The sequence below is a fragment of the Dioscorea cayenensis genome, chromosome 8, assembly GCF_009730915.1.
Source record: "Dioscorea cayenensis subsp. rotundata cultivar TDr96_F1 chromosome 8, TDr96_F1_v2_PseudoChromosome.rev07_lg8_w22 25.fasta, whole genome shotgun sequence".
Lineage (NCBI taxonomy): Eukaryota > Viridiplantae > Streptophyta > Magnoliopsida > Dioscoreales > Dioscoreaceae > Dioscorea > Dioscorea cayenensis.
The window spans coordinates 7,562,305-7,585,062 of NC_052478.1; the positions used below are offsets into that span (position 1 = coordinate 7,562,305).

The 22,758-nt window shown below is 38.3% G+C and overlaps 2 protein-coding genes across 2 annotated transcripts; both read left to right on the forward strand.

Annotated features, from left to right (window-relative positions):
• Positions 1 to 2,511: 2,511 nt before the first annotated feature.
• LOC120267231 (UDP-glucose:2-hydroxyflavanone C-glucosyltransferase-like) lies at positions 2,512 to 13,213 on the forward strand. Its single transcript, XM_039274919.1, has 2 exons — positions 2,512 to 3,072; positions 12,378 to 13,213. Exons 1-2 carry the CDS (start codon positions 2,535 to 2,537, stop codon positions 13,211 to 13,213), a joined length of 1,374 nt encoding a protein of 457 aa, XP_039130853.1. The 5' UTR covers positions 2,512 to 2,534.
• A 6,378-nt stretch (positions 13,214 to 19,591) lies between these two features.
• On the forward strand, positions 19,592 to 21,141 carry LOC120266518 (UDP-glucose:2-hydroxyflavanone C-glucosyltransferase-like). The gene has a single exon (XM_039274157.1). The coding sequence runs from the start codon at positions 19,661 to 19,663 to the stop codon at positions 21,065 to 21,067; it is 1,407 nt and encodes a 468-aa protein (XP_039130091.1). The 5' UTR covers positions 19,592 to 19,660; the 3' UTR covers positions 21,068 to 21,141.
• The last annotated feature ends 1,617 nt before the right edge of the window (positions 21,142 to 22,758 follow it).

The following is a 22,758-nucleotide window of genomic DNA, read 5'->3' on the forward strand; positions in this document are numbered from 1 at the left end:
TATTGGTCATGTGAAATTATTATTATAATTAAATATTTTATATGTAATACACAAGATGAATAATAAAGCAAGGAATCTAAAATTGTCAATTCCCACCTCAATCCAAGCATTACCCCCAATTTGTGAGGTAATGACAAGAGTTAGTTGACCCCCATCACATGGTCTTCTCCTTGGAATTCTAAACATGCCTAGAGGTACCTAAATATGGGTATAGATGGATAGGGGTAATGTTTCCCATACCTAGGGCTCCATTACCCCCATCCAAACGAGTCCTGAGCTTTTTTTGCGTAAAGTGTTTATTTTTTAAAAAAAAACCCCAAGATCAAACAGTTTATGTAAGGTGAGGGAATATATATATTGAGGTATTAACTCTATATCTGTATGTGTTCATAAAATTCTCTTCAATTAGGTGGGTGATTGTCACTTATTTATCAATATATATAGCTTCCAAAACTAGACAACCTTGTTGTCAATGTGTCATCTCTTTCTTAACTAATATTAATTACTTAAACCATTTTTAATAGAAATATATATATATATATATAGCTTCCAAAACTAGACAACCTTGTTGTCAATGTGTCATCTCCTTCTTAACTAATATTAATTTCTTAAACCATTTTTAATAGTATTTCTATTTAAACCCAAACTAGTGGGGTCTAATAATTGACAAATAGTCCTGTGATGATTAGGTACCGTAGGTCTTAAAACTTACTGATCATATTTATATAAAAATATAATAAAAATATAATAATCACGTAAATAATCAAAGATCATCAAATGCATTACATGACTCTCAATATCCAACATTAAACAAAAGCAATTTAAGTCTAAAACTTGAAAAAAAAAAATCAAGAATAAAAGTAAAGCTTACTGTTTAATGTGTTCATGAAATAGAATTTAAAAAATAATCACCACCGTCTTCCACCCCATCTCCAACATCCCCAAGGCCAAGATCGTTGACCATTGACTCCATCCTCTCCGTCCTCGCCATTGTTTTTTGTTTTTTTTTCTTCCTCTCCTCCTGCTCCATCGGTCGCCAATAAAAAAAAATTTGGATTTTTTTCTATACATGATTAAAATACAATAAAATGTGCATACCGTGATCATTATATAATTTAATTTTTATAATAGTTTCATATTTTTTTGTGAATTTCGACATGATACTCAACATCTCCCATTTTTTATTTAAACTTATGAATACCGGTTCTCAGTTTTGCTTTGAAAAAATAAACACACCTTTCAAAACGATATTTTTAATTTGTAAAAGTAATATATAAAAAATAAGTGTTCCTTTCATTTCATAAACGCAACGGTTTCAAAACAAATTGGCGATACGGACCAAAATCAAGTACTGGAATGACGACGTGGATTTAGGTGCATACAATAAGTGTAGTTGGTGTAGTGTTCAATGAGCTATTGACATATATATAAAAAAAAAATTAAAACAAAATAACTTTTTTCATAATACTCTTAGGGGCCGTTTGGTTGGTGGTAATGTGCAAACATTACCGCCTGTTACGTGGTAATCTTTTCACATTACCATGTTTGGATTATTGGTGGTGGTAATATTGATGGTAATCTGTGATTACTAACCTTGGAAGATTACCAAGAAACGTGGTAATCCCATTACCACCAAAATAGGTGGCTATGTTGGATTACCAAGTTGGTGGTAATCTGAAATATTTTTTGGACAAATATACCCTTTATTTAAATATAATAATTTTCATACTTTATTTGTTGGATAAAAAGATTAAATTTAAATAACATTATTTTTAGAATATGTTTAGCTTCGAAAATTTAATTTTTATCCAAAATTTTATTTTATTTTAAATTTAAACTTGCATAAAATAAAATAGTAGACGCAAGGGTATTTTGGGAAATTTAGAATATTACCAAGTTTATTACTATGTAACATGAGTTTCCAACCAAACATGGTTATCATGAATTACCACAACATTCCTTGGCATATAACATTCCCAATCTTATTACCATGGTAATCTCGTTACGTGGTAATATATCATTACCGCGAACCAAACGGTCCCTTACTTTTTCATTAAATCTAAAAAACCTTTATTAAATAACTCCACAACTTCGTGAGAAGTTGGGTGCCTTTTCACAAAAAGGGTCATAGTGAGTCCACGCATGTGATGGGGGACTATCACATGTCTTAAGTTTAAATTTTACTGAAATGATATAATGATGACGAGTCCCTATTGGTATATATATGCTTACAATTCAAAACTCTATGATACTGAAGATATATGGGCTAGATGATCAATTGTTAGTTTATGGGCACGCCTTTAACTAACTATATTTCTCACATTTATAAATATATATATATATATATATATATATATATATATATATATATATATATATATATATATATATATATATATATATATAAACCTCAATTTAGAAAACCCTACACTAAATTAATTATTATTATAAGATTTATATATAATGCTTCAACCCCTGCACACACACACACACAGAACTCAAACCATTGAATTGAAGCTCCAACCTCTTCATCAATGGCGTTCTCCGGCGACCAACCGCCACCTCACATCGCCATCATCCCAAGCGCCGGCATGGGCCATCTCACACCTTCATGCCGCCTAGCCACCACTCTCGCCACCCAAGGCTGCCATGTGTCCTTCGTCGTCATCCATCCTATGGTTTCCAACGCCGAGTCCAACTCCATGACCACCTTCTTGTCCAGCTTCCCCTCCATCCATCCCATCCACGTCAACGTCGCCCCACTCACCGGCTCCGGCGATCCATTCTTTCTCCAGTTTGAAGCCATTCGCCAGTCTCCTCACTTGATCCTCCCTCTTCTCAATTCATCTTCTCCACCAATTACTTCTTTCATCGTCGACATCGCTTTAGCTTCCACCTTCTTACCAGCCATTACTCCAACAGGGATCAGCACTTACATCTTCTTCACTTCCTCGGCTTCAATGCTCGCCTTCTTTTCCTACTTTCCAATTCACAAGGTTAATAAAACCGCAGCGGCAACTGTCGGTGATGTTGAAGTCCCTGGAGTGAGTCTTGTGCCGATGGCTTCAGTTCCAATTGTTGATGGATACTCAGAAGAAACCGTTGGTCTTTAGATACAAAGTACTTTGCTTTTATGTCTGGACGTACCCTGTATGACAACAGTGTCATACTAGTGCAAGTTGTCTCTATCTTTTTTTTGTAGTGTTTAATGTTTGTATGCTGTGTCAGTATTGACTCAGCTATATATGTGCTAATATCTATGTAAGAAAACTGAGTAAAAAGCTATAGGAAGCTTCAAGTTTGACTCTCATCCTTGTTCTTCTCTGTTCTTCACCCTTTTGTCTCTCAAGCTCTTCACACTCTTCACTCACACACACCCACTAAATCTATCAGTGGTATCAGAGCTTGTGAAAGCATGGCTGATGACAACGTTTCCTCTCAAACTCATGTTCCTCTGTTCAAGGGGGAAAACTATAACTTGTGGAGTTTGAAAATGAAGACCATGTTCCGGTCCAAAGGGTTGTGGCCTACTGTTGAGCTTGGTTTCTCTGAAGAAGGTGAAGAGGAGGATGTTGAAGCCTGGAGGATGAAAGATGCGAGCGCTCTTTACTTAATCCAACAAGGGGTTGAAGAAAGAATATTAATTCGGATAGATGAAACACCCACCCGGAGGTGCTCCTTCTATCATCCAATGAACCTCCCCAATCCGAGTCTGAATAAGCTACCAATTTGAATGCATCACATTGTTGATATAGCAGACCAAGGTGAGTTGTTCCTGCAACATGGCGCAAGATACGCTTGACTGCACCTAGATGGTGCATGGTAGGTTTGTGCATGTACCTTGACACGAGGGATATAGCATGCATAAGGTCTGGTCTGGTATGTGACAAGTAGAGGAGACCCCCGACCAGTCTTCTGTATGTCAACATCCTCCCAGATCCGAATGCTAGGAGAAGAGTTCCCGGAACGAGACGTGGTGGCCAAAATCTTGAGGAGTCTTGCACCGAACTTCAAGCACGTGGTGTCATCTATCATTGAAGCCAAAGATCTAAGTAAACTCACCGTGGAAGAGTTAGGAGGGTCTCTGAAAGGCCATGAGTCCATGCTCACTTTGTCTGCTGGACTAGAAGAGCAAACTGCACTCCATGCTTCTCACAGTATCTCACCGGACACTTTCAGCTATGAGGGGCGAGGACGGGGACGCGGCTCCTTCAACGGACGCTTCTGTGGACGTGGCAGAGGGCGAGGCATGGATCACACAGCTAGGACACACCAAAAACCAAACATCCAGTGCTTTATTTGCAAAAAATTCGGCCATACATACTAAGACTCAGTGTTGGTATAACGAAACCAAAGAAGCAAATGTTGCCGAGGAAGTTAAAACAGAAGAACCAACAGAAGGTTGTATGTTTATGGTGGTTGCGGACATTGTAGAAGGGAAGACTGCTAATGTAACTAACATAGAGGAAGTAGAAAAAGCCATTCTCTTATGGCTAGTGACAATTACGGTGTCCAAGCTGGGAGTTTGTGGCTCATCGACAGTGGATGCTCAAACCACATGTCGGGCAACAAAACGGTCTTCCACAATCTACAAGAGACTTCTCATCAAACTGTGAAACTTGGAGATGGGAAGATGTTACAAGTTGCTGGTGTAGGGTGCATCAAACTTCATCAAAACGGTGGGAAGCTCAGCTTGTTAAAGAATGTTCAATATGTTCCTCAGTTGACCCACAACTTGCTGAGCGTGGGTCAGTTGATGGACAATGGGTTCGATGTTAACTTCTCTAGAAGTGAATGCAAGATCACAAGCTTGGATGATGGTGCATTGGTTGCTTGCGTTCAAATGACAGCTAGACGGTTGTTTCTCCTTGAATTGACAGACATGGGATTTGCACAAGCAGTCCTAAGTACTGAGGATGTGGCAAGACTGTGGCATCACAGATACGGACACCTAGGCAATGGGAGGTTACAACAACTGAAAGACCAAAACCTTGTTTTGGGTTTACCTCATGTTGCACCAACTAAGGCGTGTGAGATTTGCTCATCTGGAAAGCAAACTCGACTTGCTTTCCCGAACCATCAAGAAAGACGGGCATCTACCATCCTTGAGCTGATTCATGCTGACTTGATGGGCCCCATGCAAACACCATCACTCGGGGGGAAACAGGTACATCTTTCTACTCACTGATGATCACTCACGTTACACTTGGGTGTATTTTCTCTCAAACAAAGGTGATGCTCTTCTCCACTTCAAGAACTTCAAAACCTTGACGGAAAAACAACTAGATCACACCCTTAAAATCCTCCGGACAGACAGAGGGGGTGAGTTTGTATCCAAAGAGTTCTCCAACTATTGCTTGCACAACGGAATCCAACGGCAACTAACTGCACCTTACTCACCCCAACAGAACGGAGTAGCGGAGAGAAAGAACCGCACTGTTATGGAGATGGCCCATTCTATGATGAATGGTATGAATGTTCCTTCTTTTCTGTGGGCTGAAGCGGTCTCCACCGCTATCTATCTTCTTAATCGATCACCAAGTCGTGCAGTCGAGAGACAGACTCCATACGAGGCACTTAAAGGAGTCAAGCCGTTTGTCGGATACTTGAGGGTCTTTGGCTGTGTCGCGCATGCCTTCATTGAGCCGGAGTTCCATAAGAAGCTGGACCCCCGAATAAACCGATGTGTTTGTTGGTTACTATGATGAAACCAAAGGATTCAGGTTCTTTGACCCGGTGGGAAAGCGAGTAAAAATCAGTCGAAATGTAACCTTTTTTGAAGATGTGGCATGGGCTTTGTCAACTAACCGCAACACCTCAATACCTGAATTTGTGACAGTTAATACATGTGAAAGGAGTCAACCATTCACAGTGGAGCAGCAGAATGAAATTCCCATGCAAATTGGAAACACGTCTGCATCACCTGAAGTCATTGACTCAACACCAACCACACTTGTGTACACACCAGTAAGGTATAAGGCTTTAGCTGACATATATGACACTTGTTCCTTTGCACTTGATGCCACAGATCCATCTACCTTCAAAGAAGCTATCAAGAGTGATGATTAGAAAGCAGCAATGGAAGAAGAGATGCAGGCCATTCACCAAAATAAAACCTGGGAGCTGATGCCTTTGCCAGATGGAAAGCACACTGTAGGCCTCAAGTGGATATATAAATCAAAATATGATGCCAATGGGAAGCTGGTCAAGAAGAAGGCTCGAATCGTGGCAAAAGGTTATTCTCAGAAGGAGGGTGTGGACTTTGAAGATGCCTTCGCCCCAGTGGCGCGCATGGAAACAGTTCGAGTACTTCTTGCAATGGGAGCTCAAAAAGGATGGCCTAGCTACCAATTGGATGTAAAATCTGCCTTTTTGAATGGAGATCTCAAAGAGGAAGTGTATGTTGTGCAACCAGAAGGATTCATCATCCATGGCAAAGAGACAATGGTGTACAAGCTTAGTAAAGCTCTACATGGCTTGCGTCAATCCCCCAGGGCCTGGTATAGCAAGGTGGACCATCATTTCTCAGAATTGTGTTTCAAACGGAGTCCTAACGAACCTACCTTGTATACAAAGACTCAAGCAAACAAAGGACTGTTACTTCTGTGCATTTATGTTGACGACATCATCTACTTGGGGTCCTCACAAGACATGTTACAGGAGTTCAAGGCTAACATGTTGAGCAAGTTTGAAATGTCTGACTTGGGTCTACTCAAGTATTTCCTAGGTTTGGAAGTCAAGCAAAACAACGGATCTGTTTTCGTTTCACAAACGAAGTATGCCAAGGATCTTTTGAGTAAGGCTGGGATGATGCATTGTGAGACTGAGATGAGTCTAATGAATGCTAATGAAAAACTAAGCTTGAACGATGGATCGGGGGTAGCATGTGGCGAGAAGTACAGAAGACTGGTCGGGGGCCTCCTCTACTTGTCACATACCAGACCAGACCTTATGCATGCTATATCCCTTGTGTCAAGGTACATGCACAAACCTACCATGCACCATCTAGGTGCAGTCAAGCGTATCTTGCGCCATGTTGCAGGAACAGCTCACCTTGGTCTGCTATATCAACAATGTGATGCATTCAAATTGGTAGCTTATTCAGACTCGGATTGGGGAGGTTCATTGGATGATAGAAGGAGCACCTCCGGGTGGGTGTTTCATCTATCCGAATTAATATTCTTTCTTCAACCCCTTGTTGGATTAAGTAAAGAGCGCTCGCATCTTTCATCCTCCAGGCTTCAACATCCTCCTCTTCACCTTCTTCAGAGAAACCAAGCTCAACAGTAGGCCACAACCCTTTGGACCGGAACATGGTCTTCATTTTCAAACTCCACAAGTTATAGTTTTCCCCCTTGAACAGAGGAACATGAGTTTGAGAGGAAACGTTGTCATCAGCCATGCTTTCACAAGCTCTGATACCACTGATAGATTTAGTGGGTGTGTGTGAGTGAAGAGTGTGAAGAGCTTGAGAGACAAAAGGGTGAAGAACAGAGAAGAACAAGGATGAGAGTCAAACTTGAAGCTTCCTATAGCTTTTTACTCAGTTTTCTTACATAGATATTAGCACATATATAGCTGAGTCAATACTGACACAGCATACAAACATTAAACACTTCAAACAAAAGATAGAGACAACTTGCACTAGTATGGCACTGTTGTCATACAGGGTACGTCCAGACATAAAAGCAAAGTACTTTGTATCTAAAGACCAACGGTTTCTTCTGAGTATCCATCAACACACTCCCCATACTCAGAAGATCTTCACTCCCATTAGCTCTCTGAGCTCAGCATGCTTACGGATGGACAGCGCTTTAGTAAGGATATCTGCAACCTGGATGTCTGTGCTGCAATGTATCAATTTGATAGCACCTTCTTCAATTAAGCCTCGAATGAAATGGAAGCGCGTGTCGATATGTTTTGTTCTTCCGTGATGGATTGGGTTTTTGGCTATTGCAATGGCCGATTTGTTATCACAAAATATTACCATAGGTTCAGTCTGGATCTCCTGTATGTCTTCTAGCACCCTTCACATCCAAAGAGCTTGACATGTAGCAGAAGTTGCCGAAATATACTCGACCTCGGTGCTTGAAAGAGCGGTTATGACCTGTTTCTTTGAGCTCCAAGCTATGGCCACTGATCCAAGATGAAACACCCACCCGGAGGTGCTCCTTCTATCATCCAATGAACCTCCCCAATCCGAGTCTGAATAAGCTACCAATTTGAATGCATCACATTGTTGATATAGCAGACCAAGGTGAGATGTTCCTGCAACATGATGCAAGATACGCTTGACTGCACCTAGATGGTGCATGGTAGGTTTGTGCATGTACCTTGACACGAGGGATATAGCATGCATAAGGTCTGGTCTGGTATGTGACAAGTAGAGGAGACCCCCGACCAGTCTTCTGTATGTCAACATCCTCCCAGATCCGAATGCTAGGAGAAGAGTTCCCGGAACGAGACGTGGTGGCCAAAATCTTGAGGAGTCTTGCACCGAACTTCAAGCACGTGGTGTCATCTATCATTGAAGCCAAAGATCTAAGTAAACTCACCGTGGAAGAGTTAGGAGGGTCTCTGAAAGGCCATGAGTCCATGCTCACTTTGTCTGCTGGACTAGAAGAGCAAACTGCACTCCATGCTTCTCACAGTATCTCACCGGACACTTTCAGCTATGAGGGGCGAGGACGGGGACGCGGCTCCTTCAACGGACGCTTCTGTGGACGTGGCAGAGGGCGAGGCATGGATCACACAGCTAGGACACACCAAAAACCAAACATCCAGTGCTTTATTTGCAAAAAATTCGGCCATACATACTAAGACTCAGTGTTGGTATAACGAAACCAAAGAAGCAAATGTTGCCGAGGAAGTTAAAACAGAAGAACCAACAGAAGGTTGTATGTTTATGGTGGTTGCGGACATTGTAGAAGGGAAGACTGCTAATGTAACTAACATAGAGGAAGTAGAAAAAGCCATTCTCTTATGGCTAGTGACAATTACGGTGTCCAAGCTGGGAGTTTGTGGCTCATCGACAGTGGATGCTCAAACCACATGTCGGGCAACAAAACGGTCTTCCACAATCTACAAGAGACTTCTCATCAAACTGTGAAACTTGGAGATGGGAAGATGTTACAAGTTGCTGGTGTAGGGTGCATCAAACTTCATCAAAACGGTGGGAAGCTCAGCTTGTTAAAGAATGTTCAATATGTTCCTCAGTTGACCCACAACTTGCTGAGCGTGGGTCAGTTGATGGACAATGGGTTCGATGTTAACTTCTCTAGAAGTGAATGCAAGATCACAAGCTTGGATGATGGTGCATTGGTTGCTTGCGTTCAAATGACAGCTAGACGGTTGTTTCTCCTTGAATTGACAGACATGGGATTTGCACAAGCAGTCCTAAGTACTGAGGATGTGGCAAGACTGTGGCATCACAGATACGGACACCTAGGCAATGGGAGGTTACAACAACTGAAAGACCAAAACCTTGTTTTGGGTTTACCTCATGTTGCACCAACTAAGGCGTGTGAGATTTGCTCATCTGGAAAGCAAACTCGACTTGCTTTCCCGAACCATCAAGAAAGACGGGCATCTACCATCCTTGAGCTGATTCATGCTGACTTGATGGGCCCCATGCAAACACCATCACTCGGGGGAAACAGGTACATCTTTCTACTCACTGATGATCACTCACGTTACACTTGGGTGTATTTTCTCTCAAACAAAGGTGATGCTCTTCTCCACTTCAAGAACTTCAAAACCTTGACGGAAAAACAACTAGATCACACCCTTAAAATCCTCCGGACAGACAGAGGGGGTGAGTTTGTATCCAAAGAGTTCTCCAACTATTGCTTGCACAACGGAATCCAACGGCAACTAACTGCACCTTACTCACCCCAACAGAACGGAGTAGCGGAGAGAAAGAACCGCACTGTTATGGAGATGGCCCATTCTATGATGAATGGTATGAATGTTCCTTCTTTTCTGTGGGCTGAAGCGGTCTCCACCGCTATCTATCTTCTTAATCGATCACCAAGTCGTGCAGTCGAGAGACAGACTCCATACGAGGCACTTAAAGGAGTCAAGCCGTTTGTCGGATACTTGAGGGTCTTTGGCTGTGTCGCGCATGCCTTCATTGAGCCGGAGTTCCATAAGAAGCTGGACCCCCGAATAAACCGATGTGTTTGTTGGTTACTATGATGAAACCAAAGGATTCAGGTTCTTTGACCCGGTGGGAAAGCGAGTAAAAATCAGTCGAAATGTAACCTTTTTTGAAGATGTGGCATGGGCTTTGTCAACTAACCGCAACACCTCAATACCTGAATTTGTGACAGTTAATACATGTGAAAGGAGTCAACCATTCACAGTGGAGCAGCAGAATGAAATTCCCATGCAAATTGGAAACACGTCTGCATCACCTGAAGTCATTGACTCAACACCAACCACACTTGTGTACACACCAGTAAGGTATAAGGCTTTAGCTGACATATATGACACTTGTTCCTTTGCACTTGATGCCACAGATCCATCTACCTTCAAAGAAGCTATCAAGAGTGATGATTAGAAAGCAGCAATGGAAGAAGAGATGCAGGCCATTCACCAAATAAAACCTGGGAGCTGATGCCTTTGCCAGATGGAAAGCACACTGTAGGCCTCAAGTGGATATATAAATCAAAATATGATGCCAATGGGAAGCTGGTCAAGAAGAAGGCTCGAATCGTGGCAAAAGGTTATTCTCAGAAGGAGGGTGTGGACTTTGAAGATGCCTTCGCCCCAGTGGCGCGCATGGAAACAGTTCGAGTACTTCTTGCAATGGGAGCTCAAAAAGGATGGCCTAGCTACCAATTGGATGTAAAATCTGCCTTTTTGAATGGAGATCTCAAAGAGGAAGTGTATGTTGTGCAACCAGAAGGATTCATCATCCATGGCAAAGAGACAATGGTGTACAAGCTTAGTAAAGCTCTACATGGCTTGCGTCAATCCCCCAGGGCCTGGTATAGCAAGGTGGACCATCATTTCTCAGAATTGTGTTTCAAACGGAGTCCTAACGAACCTACCTTGTATACAGAGACTCAAGCAAACAAAGGACTGTTACTTCTGTGCATTTATGTTGACGACATCATCTACTTGGGGTCCTCACAAGACATGTTACAGGAGTTCAAGGCTAACATGTTGAGCAAGTTTGAAATGTCTGACTTGGGTCTGCTCAAGTATTTCCTAGGTTTGGAAGTCAAGCAAAGTAACGGATCTGTTTTTGTTTCACAAACGAAGTATGCCGAGGATCTTTTGAGTAAGGCTGGGATGATGCACTGTGAGACTGAGATGAGTCCAATGAATGCTAATGAAAAACTAAGCTTGAACGATGGATCGGGGGTAGCATGTGGCGAGAAGTACAGAAGACTGGTCGGGGGTCTCCTCTACTTGTCACATACCAGACCAGACCTTATGCATGCTATATCCCTCGTGTCAAGGTACATGCACAAACCTACCATGCACCATCTAGGTGCAGTCAAGCGTATCTTGCATCATGTTGCAGGAACATCTCACCTTGGTCTGCTATATCAACAATGTGATGCATTCAAATTGGTAGGTTATTCAGACTCGGATTGGGGAGGTTCATTGGATGATAGAAGGAGCACCTCCGGGTGGGTGTTTCATCTTGGATCAGTGGCCATAGCTTGGAGCTCAAAGAAACAGGTCATAACCGCTCTTTCAAGCACCGAGGTCGAGTATATTTCGGCAACTTCTGCTACATGTCAAGCTCTTTGGATGTGAAGGGTGCTAGAAGACATACAGGAGATCCAGACTGAACCTATGGTAATATTTTGTGATAACAAATCGGCCATTGCAATAGCCAAAAACCCAATCCATCACGGAAGAACAAAACATATCGACACGCGCTTCCATTTCATTCGAGGCTTAATTGAAGAAGGTGCTATCAAATTGATACATTGCAGCACAGACATCCAGGTTGCAGATATCCTTACTAAAGCGCTGTCCATCCGTAAGCATGCTGAGCTCAGAGAGCTAATGGGAGTGAAGATCTTCTGAGTATGGGGAGTGTGTTGATGGATACTCAGAAGAAACCGTTGGTCTTTAGATACAAAGTACTTTGCTTTTATGTCTGGACGTACCCTGTATGACAACAGTGCCATACTAGTGCAAGTTGTCTCTATCTTTTGTTTGAAGTGTTTAATGTTTGTATGCTGTGTCAGTATTGACTCAGCTATATATGTGCTAATATCTGTGTAAGCAAACTGAGTAAAAAGCTATAGGAAGCTTCAAGTTTGACTCCCATCCTTGTTCTTCTCTGTTCTTCACCCTTTTGTCTCTCAAGCTCTTCACACTCTTCACTCACACACACCCACTAAATCTATCACCAATGGCGTTGCATGATCCTGAGGAGCTTTTCACCATCCAAGTACTAGAGAATGCACGTGCTCTTGTGCAAGCTAATGGAGTATTGATCAACACCTTTGAAGCTCTAGAGCCAAAAGCACTCATGGCGCTCAATGATGGTGTTGTTGTGCCGGGATTTCCTCCGGTCATTGCTGTTGGACTATTGAAGCAACTCTCGTTGAAGGAAAAGATGGGTTTTCCCTGGCTTGACGAGCAGCCGGAGAGGTCGGTCCTATACGTGAGTTTTGGTAGCCGAACGGCGATGTCGGTGGAGTATATGAGAGAATTGGGAGTTGGATTGGTGAAGAGTGGAGCCAAGTTCTTGTGGGTGATTAAAATGAAGAAGGTGGACAAAGAGGAAGAGCAAGTGGATTTAGAGCAGGTCTTGGGAGAGGAGATGGTGGAGAGGATCAAGGAGAGAGGATCAATGGTGGTGCATGGGTGGGTGGAACAAGAGGAGATCTTGAAGCATGGAGCTGTGGGTGGGTTTCTGAGTCACTGTGGTTGGAACTCGGTGATGGAGGCTGCGCTGCATGGCGTGCCGGTGCTGGCGTGGCCACGGCACGGTGACCAAAGAGTGAACGCCGAGTTGGTGAGGAGGAGTGGGTTAGGGATTTGGATGGAGGAATGGAGCTGGGGAGGTGAAGGGAAGGTGGTGAAGGGGGAGGAGATTGCGGAGAGAGTAAAGGAGCTGATGGAGAGCCCGGCGGTGCGCTCGTCGGTGGCGAGGATGGCGGCGGAGGCGGTGAAGGCTGTTGGAGAGGGTAGAAGCTCTGAGAAAAACTTGGTTGAGTTCATTGCTAAGTTGAAGGGGTGAACTGTTGTTATTATTAATGAATTAATTACTGTTTTTAATTATGCAGGGTTGATAATGACGAATGGTTTCTAATCAATTTATCTTGTTTTATTTCTAATAACGATGAATGGTTGCCAAACCAATATATAATTAGCCAACGAGCTTTGGGTCTATTGGTACATGGGTCGCCGATAGAGCTCTCACCGAGTGGTGAGAGTTCGATTCTCGGCTGAGGGCACATTTCTAGGAATTGTGAATGGTAGTTGTGTATGGGTGGTTCCAGCGCCCACGTGAGCGCGGCCCCATCCTCATTTATTCCACCAAGGCTTGTGCACGTCCTTGGGTCTCTAGTGGGTTCGGCCCGCTCCTCTTTCCCAAAAAACCAATATATAATTAAAAATAATAAACAAAAAAAAACCAGCAAATAATGAGACACTAGATTAACGTAGAAGACCCGAAAACTCTCCAATAAAAGGGGGGAAATCATTATTAATCAATGAGTATCAAATATTCTAGCTCAAGTAGATCTACACTTGAAAAAATACAAATATCTCTTTAGAAAACATACCCTTCCTTGAAGGATGACACCAAAAAAACTATGTAGAAAAATAACTTTTAAAAATTGGTCTCACAATGTACCAATTAATTTGATTTGGATTCAATTGAAAAAGACAAAAAGTAAAATAAATTAAGTGAAACATACTGATCAAGAATCTTATCGTTTCTTCTTCATTTTCGTCCAAAAAAAAAAAAAGAAAAGAAAAACAAACTTCTTTTCACAAAGCCTGTAACTTTTTATATGAACATCTTATTTATTTGTTTAAGATTATTTTTTCACAAATATGGGTCAAATCTAAGTTTGGCAAATTTACTCAACATAGACTTGGCTCATTAAGAAAATACCAAGTTTGAGTTTGCCTGGTCTAACTACAGTCTACATATGAAACCATGCCATTTGCAAGAAGAGTTTAGTTTGCAATAGAGCTCAAGTTTGATATTTTCTTAACTAGCTAAGCCAGAAATTAAGAGAGCTTTGAGATCTAGCATAGCTTATAAAATTGTTTACAGAAAAAGCTTAGAATTTTAGGAGGATTTAAAAAAGGAAAAATTGCTTGCATACCCCTATAAAACCATAGAATTACTTAAATACCCCCATAAAAATACTATTTACTTGCATACCCTCATAAAATTAACTTATTTACTTATATATCCCTACCGTTAGTTACCGTTAGCCACCGTTAGAGTTTATGGAATTAACCATATTTCCCACTTAACCCAACTTAACAAAATTACCTAATTACCCTTAACATCATCCAAGGTAGGGGTGCATTTGAGCAGAGCCGTTCGTGAACGACTCGGTGTTCGGCTCGATAAGGGCTCGTTCGTGTTCAGCTCATATTGTAAACGAGCCAAGCTTAAACATCATTTTCAAGCTCGATTAATAAACGAGCCAAACTTGAGCAGCCGAAAGCTCGGCTCATTTTGGATCGTGAACACAGCTCGCGAACAAGCTTGTTTATAAGCTCGGCTGTGAGCTCGTTTATATATATGTATATTAAGGTGTATATGTGACTATGTCGTTGTTGCCAATTTGAGTCACACATATCGGGCTCTAAACTACTATTCGAAGGCTCAGCTCGTTAAAAGCTCAGGTCAGCTAGTTCATTAAGTTAAATAAGCTCGTAAGATAAACGAGCCAAGCTTGAACACCACCAAGCTCGCCTCGTTAAATCTTTTGAACAACTTGTTTATTGTATAATTAAAAGTTGTTTTATAGTATCAGTTCCAATTTTATTTATAATAATCATTAATATAACTATTCATAGTGTCATGAACAAGCTTATTTATTGCATCGTTAATAATATCGAAAAAAATATTTATAGATAGTTACATCACAATGTTTATTTTGTTATTATTGTAATTATTTGTTAACTTATTTAATGAAGATTTTAACAAGCTTGAACTCAAACCTTAATGATTCAATAAATAAGCTTAAATTATTCTTTTGATCCTCAAACTCAAATCGAGTTGAGTCACACTTGATAATAATTCATTAAATAAGATTTAAATGATACTTTACTAAATAAGAAAAAATAGAATATAAAAAAATATTCAAGCCTTAATTAAGCTAACGAGCCAAGGTTAAGCTTCGAATTTTCTTAACAAGTTGAGCTCGAGCATGAAGCTCGAAATAAGCTCGATTAGAGCTCGAGCTCGGTTAAAATAGTAACGAGGCAAGCTTGAACATGAAAAATGAAACTCGAAGAAAGCTCGGCTCGAGCTCAAGCTCGATTAAATAGTAACGAGCCAAGCTTGAACATGACAAAGCTCGGCTCGTTTACAGCCCCAATCCAAGGTCATATTTTTTAGTATGAAATTATTTGTTATTTTTTAGTATAAAATTACCCAATTACCCTTAACATCATCTAACTACCCTTAACATTATCCAAAATTACCCAATTACCCTTAACCATAGTATGAAATTATTTGTTATATATTGTTACACGTTGTAATTTTACCTATTTTTAGGTTTTGTTTGTAAAGAACATGTGATAATGAAAAATGTTTTAGAGATGTTTGTAAAAACCTTAAAAATATGAATTTACTCAAAAATTCATGATTTTTAATAATTTTTAAAAATAATTAAAGCGTATATAAAAAAAATTATATTGGTTATCTATAATTTAAATAATTTAAGTCTATAAAATAATAAAAAAATTTGATGGGTATATTAACAAACTCATAATGGTCATTTGTTGAATAAAATGAGTAATGTCTACAAAATAAGAAGAAAAAAAATTTAGAGGGGTATATAAGGAAACATATTTTGGTAATTTACACTTATTCCATCCATTGATTTAACACAATTAAGAGTCAACTTAACCATAAGGGTATAGAAGCAAATATAATTGATTTGTAGGGGTATACAAATAAATATCATTTTTATAAGGGTATTTAAGTAAATTCATGATTTTACTGGGGTATGTAAGTAAAAATCCCTTAAAGAAATAGAAGAGAATTTGGTGTAGGATTGGTATTGTGAGAAGAGAATTACACATAGAACGAAAAAGAATGAATTTTTTTTTTTTAATATATAATGGTTAGCTCAACCTAGGTGATTCGGTGGGTCAACACATTAGGTCTTATGTTGCCAAAAGCTCCACTCGTAATCCGAACCACTATATTATGAGTCGGTAGACCTTTGAATTACAATGCTAATATTATTTTTATTGTTACTTGCATCTACTAAGCATGTAGGTATCTTTATATATACTGAACATATGATAATAGCTGGCGTAGCAGGTAAGAGGGATAAGTTATGATACAAGTTTAATTATCCCAATTGATAGTTGCTTTCACCAAGCAGAAAATTAGCACTGATATCAATGGAGAAGATATGCCTTGAATGGTAGATAAGTGATATTCTAAAAATACAGTAGTTTAATTAAGTACTCCCTTCTGTAGTAATCTTTTTATGATAGATTAGTAGATCTCACCTAGGAGTAATTCACTCTTTTCTATAGCTTGGGCAGGTCTGTGTCTCTAGACGGTAGTCTTCGCCATCCCAGTTTTTTTTTTCCTTTCTATTTTTGCTCCTTTTGAGTTTTGTAAACCTTATTCCTAGTGAGGTCTTAATTTGTCTTCGATGTTTTGTATTGTTTTTTCAATTTTTTTGTCTTGCCGCTTTTTTTTTCAATAAAACTATGGTTTATTTATATTATTAAAAAAAAACTTAATTGTCTCAATTCACTAGTGTATATTAAAAGGAATGTACTTTAATGAGAGTATCATAGGCAAGATATACATTTTAGTTAGGAATGTAATTTGATATGCAGGAGATAAGTTAGTAAGTATCTTACTGTAGCATTGTGCCATTTTCTGTTTATGAAGTTAGCTAAGCTGCTTCTTTGTTTTCATCAAGCAAAGTTGGAGGTCTTAATTGTTATTGATCTACTTGTCATCATTTGGTATAGGCCACTACATGGCAATTGATTCACCATCAATGACTTCCGCATAACTTGGCCAATTATGATTGAATGAGTTTAAATAGATAATAACAACAATTGCTCCATGAATGTAAATAGTCACCATTAGAAATTTAAACAAATAGTTTGAGAAAATATTAAATACTATAAGATAGAAATATAAATCACTAAACACCTTGGTCAAAACTCCAAGCATCTGCATATTGAATCTAAACAAATGGCTTACCAACCAGCATGCAGTTGCTTTTAAAAAATTTAAACAAAAGGCTTTCTTTCCAAATTGAACATTAGCTATACATTTACACACCAAATGGTAAAGAACAAGCACTTGGATAACAACTCAAAGTAGCTGGTTTTGTTGGATCGGCATAATCTTAATGTTCCCAACTACTTTTTTAGATAATTGGTAGATATTATACATCAATTGAAAGTCTACTTTGTGGTTTTTGTCCTACAGTATAAAGAATCTATATTTGTCAATAAGTACGATAGAATTAAGAAGCCAAAGGGATTCTCAACGGATTCTCAACCAACTATAAAGGACAAGAGAAAGGATTTTGTTTTTGTTTTTTTTGTTTTTTTGTTTTTTTTTTTAATAAAGAAGTTAACATACTAGTTATACGTCTCTCTCCACATCCAACAGTAAACAAAAGCAATTTAAGTCATCAGGTTTTATATTTGTTCTTGATTTTCTTTCGGTTAGAGTTAAAAATTGTCAAAAACTGGAACTTAAAGAAAATATACCATGGTGACATAGATGCGAGTATTTTTATTTATTTATTTATTTTTACATTCGTTTAACTTTTAGCTTTGAAGCTTGTATCTCTTTGATTTGATCTTTTCTAAAAGTTTGACGTGATGACAGTGACGGTTTTACATTGTTGATTAATTGTCTTTTAGGATGATTGTTATTTACTTTAACAATTGCGAAATAATATGTATAATTCAATTGTACTCATGCTGAGAGAAAGTGAGGAGTGTGCCATTTTGACTCTCATATAAAAAATCATAAGTTCAAATTTTTTTGCAATGCATGACTGAGACTGAAAAAATGTGTATTGATTTGTCTACACTATCATAAAAAATAAAAATAAAAATAAACAGTATAATTATCTAGGAGTTTTAATTTCGAAATTTATGAGGTATGCAAATATTTTATTTTAAGATATCTATACTTAAAATGGTGATTTTGATATCCTTTCTTAGTCAATTTTAACAGCAAACAATTGTATACACATGAAAAATTGATATCTATATATATCTATATGTATCTATATATATATATATATATATTTCAACCAGATGTATTATACTTTTTCAAAAAAAATCCAGATGTATTATTATCAATAATCTTGGTGCTAACAACTAAAATTTATATTTCAACTAAAAATTCTTAATTGGCCACAGATATATAATATAAATCAATAATTATTTTTATAAAATACACAAATCATTATTTATATTATTTGCTATTGAAATAAAACTCCCTTACTTTACTATTGGGTTATATTAATATTAATAAATTAATAAATTGTTAAATATGTTCATAAAACTATTTTCTCAATCAACATTTTGGAACTCATAAACCTTAGTATTAAAAAAAATGCATATATATAGATTTTTCTCCATTTGTCATCATCTCCTCCACAAACTCCAACTACCAAAAGAATTTTTAATGCATGAATATTTATTGATTTTTGTATGTAAATTTATTAGGCAGCCACTACCATCCATTTTCCGACATCCCCTCAAAACATTAAATGGTGATCCTTGATAAAATACAATATTTATTTTATTTACTTACATGTATAAAATGCTCAGACACATGGGCACAATACAAGTTAAAATTAAAAAAATTTAAATTATATTATGTGCTTTAAAAAATACCCATTAAATAAAATATGTTAACTATCTTTCAACATTAACCTGTACAGAATGAGATACTTGTGTTATTAAATTTGCAGATATAGTGAGTTGTTCACATTAGTAAAAAAAATTTATTAAAATATAAAAATCATAAGACTCTCTTTTAATTTTATTAATTAATTATTTATTTATAAATTAGATAAGTCACACCATCTATGCCGCTGGATTTGCAAATTAAAAATTTAATGTTTTATTAATTTATTATTTTAGATTATTAATGTTTTTTTAGAGAATTATTAATGAGTCATTATTTTTATTTTTTTTTTGACAAATAGACGACAAGCGCCTCCGTTTAAGGGTAAATTAGGGACATGCACGCAGAGCTCAACGTCGACCCATGTGCCCTCATCTTGTGTGGATATAGGATTCGATCTCGGTCATTTCTGAAATAAACGTCTTATATAAGGTATCCGATACTAATTGACCCAAAGACTGTTGTAATAAATTATTATTAAATAACAAACAATGAGAAAAATTATTTGAGGGTATTTGATGACATCCACCATTTCTCTCTCACACACAAAGACACACCAACCAGCCTCCAACCTCTTCATCGATGGTGTTCTCCGGCGAACAACCACGGCCTCACATCGCCATCATCCCAAGCGCCGGCATGGGCCATCTCACACCTTCATGCCGCCTTGCCACCACTCTAGCCGCCCAAGGATGCCACGTGTCCCTCATCGTCTTCCATCCAATGGTTTCCTCCGCCGAGTCCAAATCCATGACCAACTTCTTCTCCAGCTTCCCCTCAATCCACCCCATCCACTTCAACGTCGTCCCCCTCCCCGGCTCTGGCGATCCATTCTTTCTCCAGTTTGAAGCCATTCGCCAGTCTCCTCACCTCCTCCTCCCTCTTCTCACTTCTTCTTCTTCTCCACCGATTACTTCTATCATCGTCGACATCTCTTTAGCTTCCACTTTCTTACCGGCCATTTCTCCGACAGGGATCAGCACCTTCATTTTCTTCACTGCCTCGGCGTCAATGCTTGCCCTCTGTGCTTACTTTCCCACTCACATTGACATTGATCAGAACAAAAGAAGCAAAGATCATGTGGATGTCCCTGGAGTTGGAGTTATTCCAATGGCTTCAATCCCTCCCAGACTTCACAACCCCAGTGATCTTTTCACCACTCAGTTCGTCGCCAATGGACGTGCTCTCATGCAAGCCAATGGAGTCTTGATAAACACCTTTGAAGCTCTAGAACCAGAGACTCTCACAGCGTTCAATAATGGAGTTGTGTTGCCTGGGTTCCCTCCTGTCATGGCCGTTGGGCCAGTGAAGCAACTCCCGTTGATGGAAACGTCTGCGGCGTTGCCGTGGCTTGATGCGCAGATGGAGAGGTCGGTGGTGTACGTGAGCTTTGGTAGCCGGACGGGGATGTCGGTGGAGCAAATCAGAGAACTAGGAGTTGGGTTGGAGAGGAGTGGGGCTAAGTTCTTGTGGGTGATTAAAACTAAGATGGTGGACAAAGAGGAAGCGCAAGTGGAGTTAAAGGAGTTATTAGGAGAGGAATTGGTGGAGAGGATCAAGGAGATAGGATCAATGGTGGTGCATGGATGGGTGGAACAAGAGGAGATCTTGAAGCATGGAGCTGTGGGTGGGTTTGTGAGTCACTGTGGTTGGAACTCGGTGATGGAGGCGGCGCTGCATGGTGTGCCGGTGCTGGCGTGGCCTCAAATAGGAGATCAGAAGGTGAACGCTGAGGTGGTGAGGAGGAGTGGGTTGGGGATTTGGGTGGAGGAGTGGAGTTGGGGAGGTCAAGAAGGTAAGGTGGTGAAGGGGGAGGAGATTGCGGAGAGAGTAAAGGAGCTTATGGATAGCCCGGTGGTGTGCTCGTCGGCGGCGAGGGTGGCGGCGGAGGCTGTGAAGGCTGTTGGAGATGGTGGAAGCTCTGAGAAAAGTTTGGCTGAGTTCATTGCTAAGTTGGAAGGGGTGAAATATATGGGATTAATAAATTAGTTACTGTTTTTAATTATATGGATACGATAATAATGAATGGTATTTAATAAATTTATCTTGTTTTTGTTTTCTTATATTTGACTCTTTCTATTGATTTGCTTTCTTTAATTTATAGTTTTTGTTTTGAATTGTGTTGAAGCTGCCGCAGATAAAACTAAGAATAAAAGACAAGAAGAGCTAGAGTTCAAAAAAAAACTTGATGGACTGGAGATCACAAGATACTTGAGAGTTTTATTTATTTATTTATTTATTTATTTTATTTTTGAATAAGACGGATAAACCACCCAAGATACTGCAATCAAGCCTGGTTAGTTTTTGTCATGTTGAAGTTCATCAAATTCATCATCTCAGTACTATTTCAACTCATCATCTCAGCACTATTTAAACTGAACATGATATCTAGTCTGAGCTTGTTTTAAACTTTATTTGTGAATTATTGAGTTTTCACAAGTAAATAATCCTAAATGTGTAAATTAAAATTTTTACATATACCAAATTAAATAATTTCAAATCAAGCCAATACATAATTGAAAATAATAAACAAAGAAAATCAACCAACAACAAGACACTAGTTTTATTTGGAAAACTCTAAAACCCTCCAATGAAAAAGGATAACCACTATTGATCAATAAATATCAAATATTCTAACTCAAGTAAATCTATATTTAGAGATTACCAATAATGAAAAAAATACAAATTAATAATATCTCCCTAGAAAACAAACTCTTATTGAATGATGGCACTTAGAAAAAAAAAAAATAGAGAAATAACCTTTTAAAATTGCTCTTAAAACTTACTAATTAATTCGATTTGAATTCAATTGAACAATAAATAAGAGCAAGATAAAGTGAATCTTGCATGAATCCACCTAATCTCTTTTCTTCTTCTTCGTTTCCCATGCATAAAGAACAAAAATAAACTTGTTTTCATAAAGCCTGTTCTCTGTTTTTTTTTTTTTAAATAAAAAAGATAAACTCCAATATTATTAAAAGAAGAAGTACAATACAAGATATACACTAAAAACAAAATCTACTAAAAATAGAGCAAGGAGTAAGAGCCCGTAGCTTTCTATATGCACATGTTATTTATTTTTTAGTTTTTTTTATAACAAACACGGGCTAAATTCAAGTTTTTTTTTTTTATAAATAAAATCTTGTCAAAAACTCGAACTTCAACAAGATATATATCAAGAACAAATATTAAACCCGATGCTCATGAAATAGATTTTAAAAGAAATAACTATGGTGACATAGATGTGAATATTGCTTTTGTTTATGTTTTTTTTTATTTGTTTAGCTTTTAAGTTGGGAACAATTTAATATGATATTTTATATAATTATGAGGTGATAATAATGACGGTGTTACATTGCTAATTATGATCTTCTAAGATTGTTTCTACTAATTAACTTCAACGATTTCAAAACAATATCGACTATTCAACTTCTATATGGGTAATAAGTAAGCAACAAGATATTTAACTCCCATATGATGGGTGATATGTTCAACTCTTTCTCAATACATAATTGAGATTTATTAAGTGTATATATTGGGGGCTTCGATATTATTCTAAAAATAATAATAAAATAAATAAAAACAAAAACATGATCATATATTTTATTCTAGAGTTTTAATTGACTTCCAGATTTATAAGACATGCATATATTTTATTTTACAAGGTATATACTAAACAT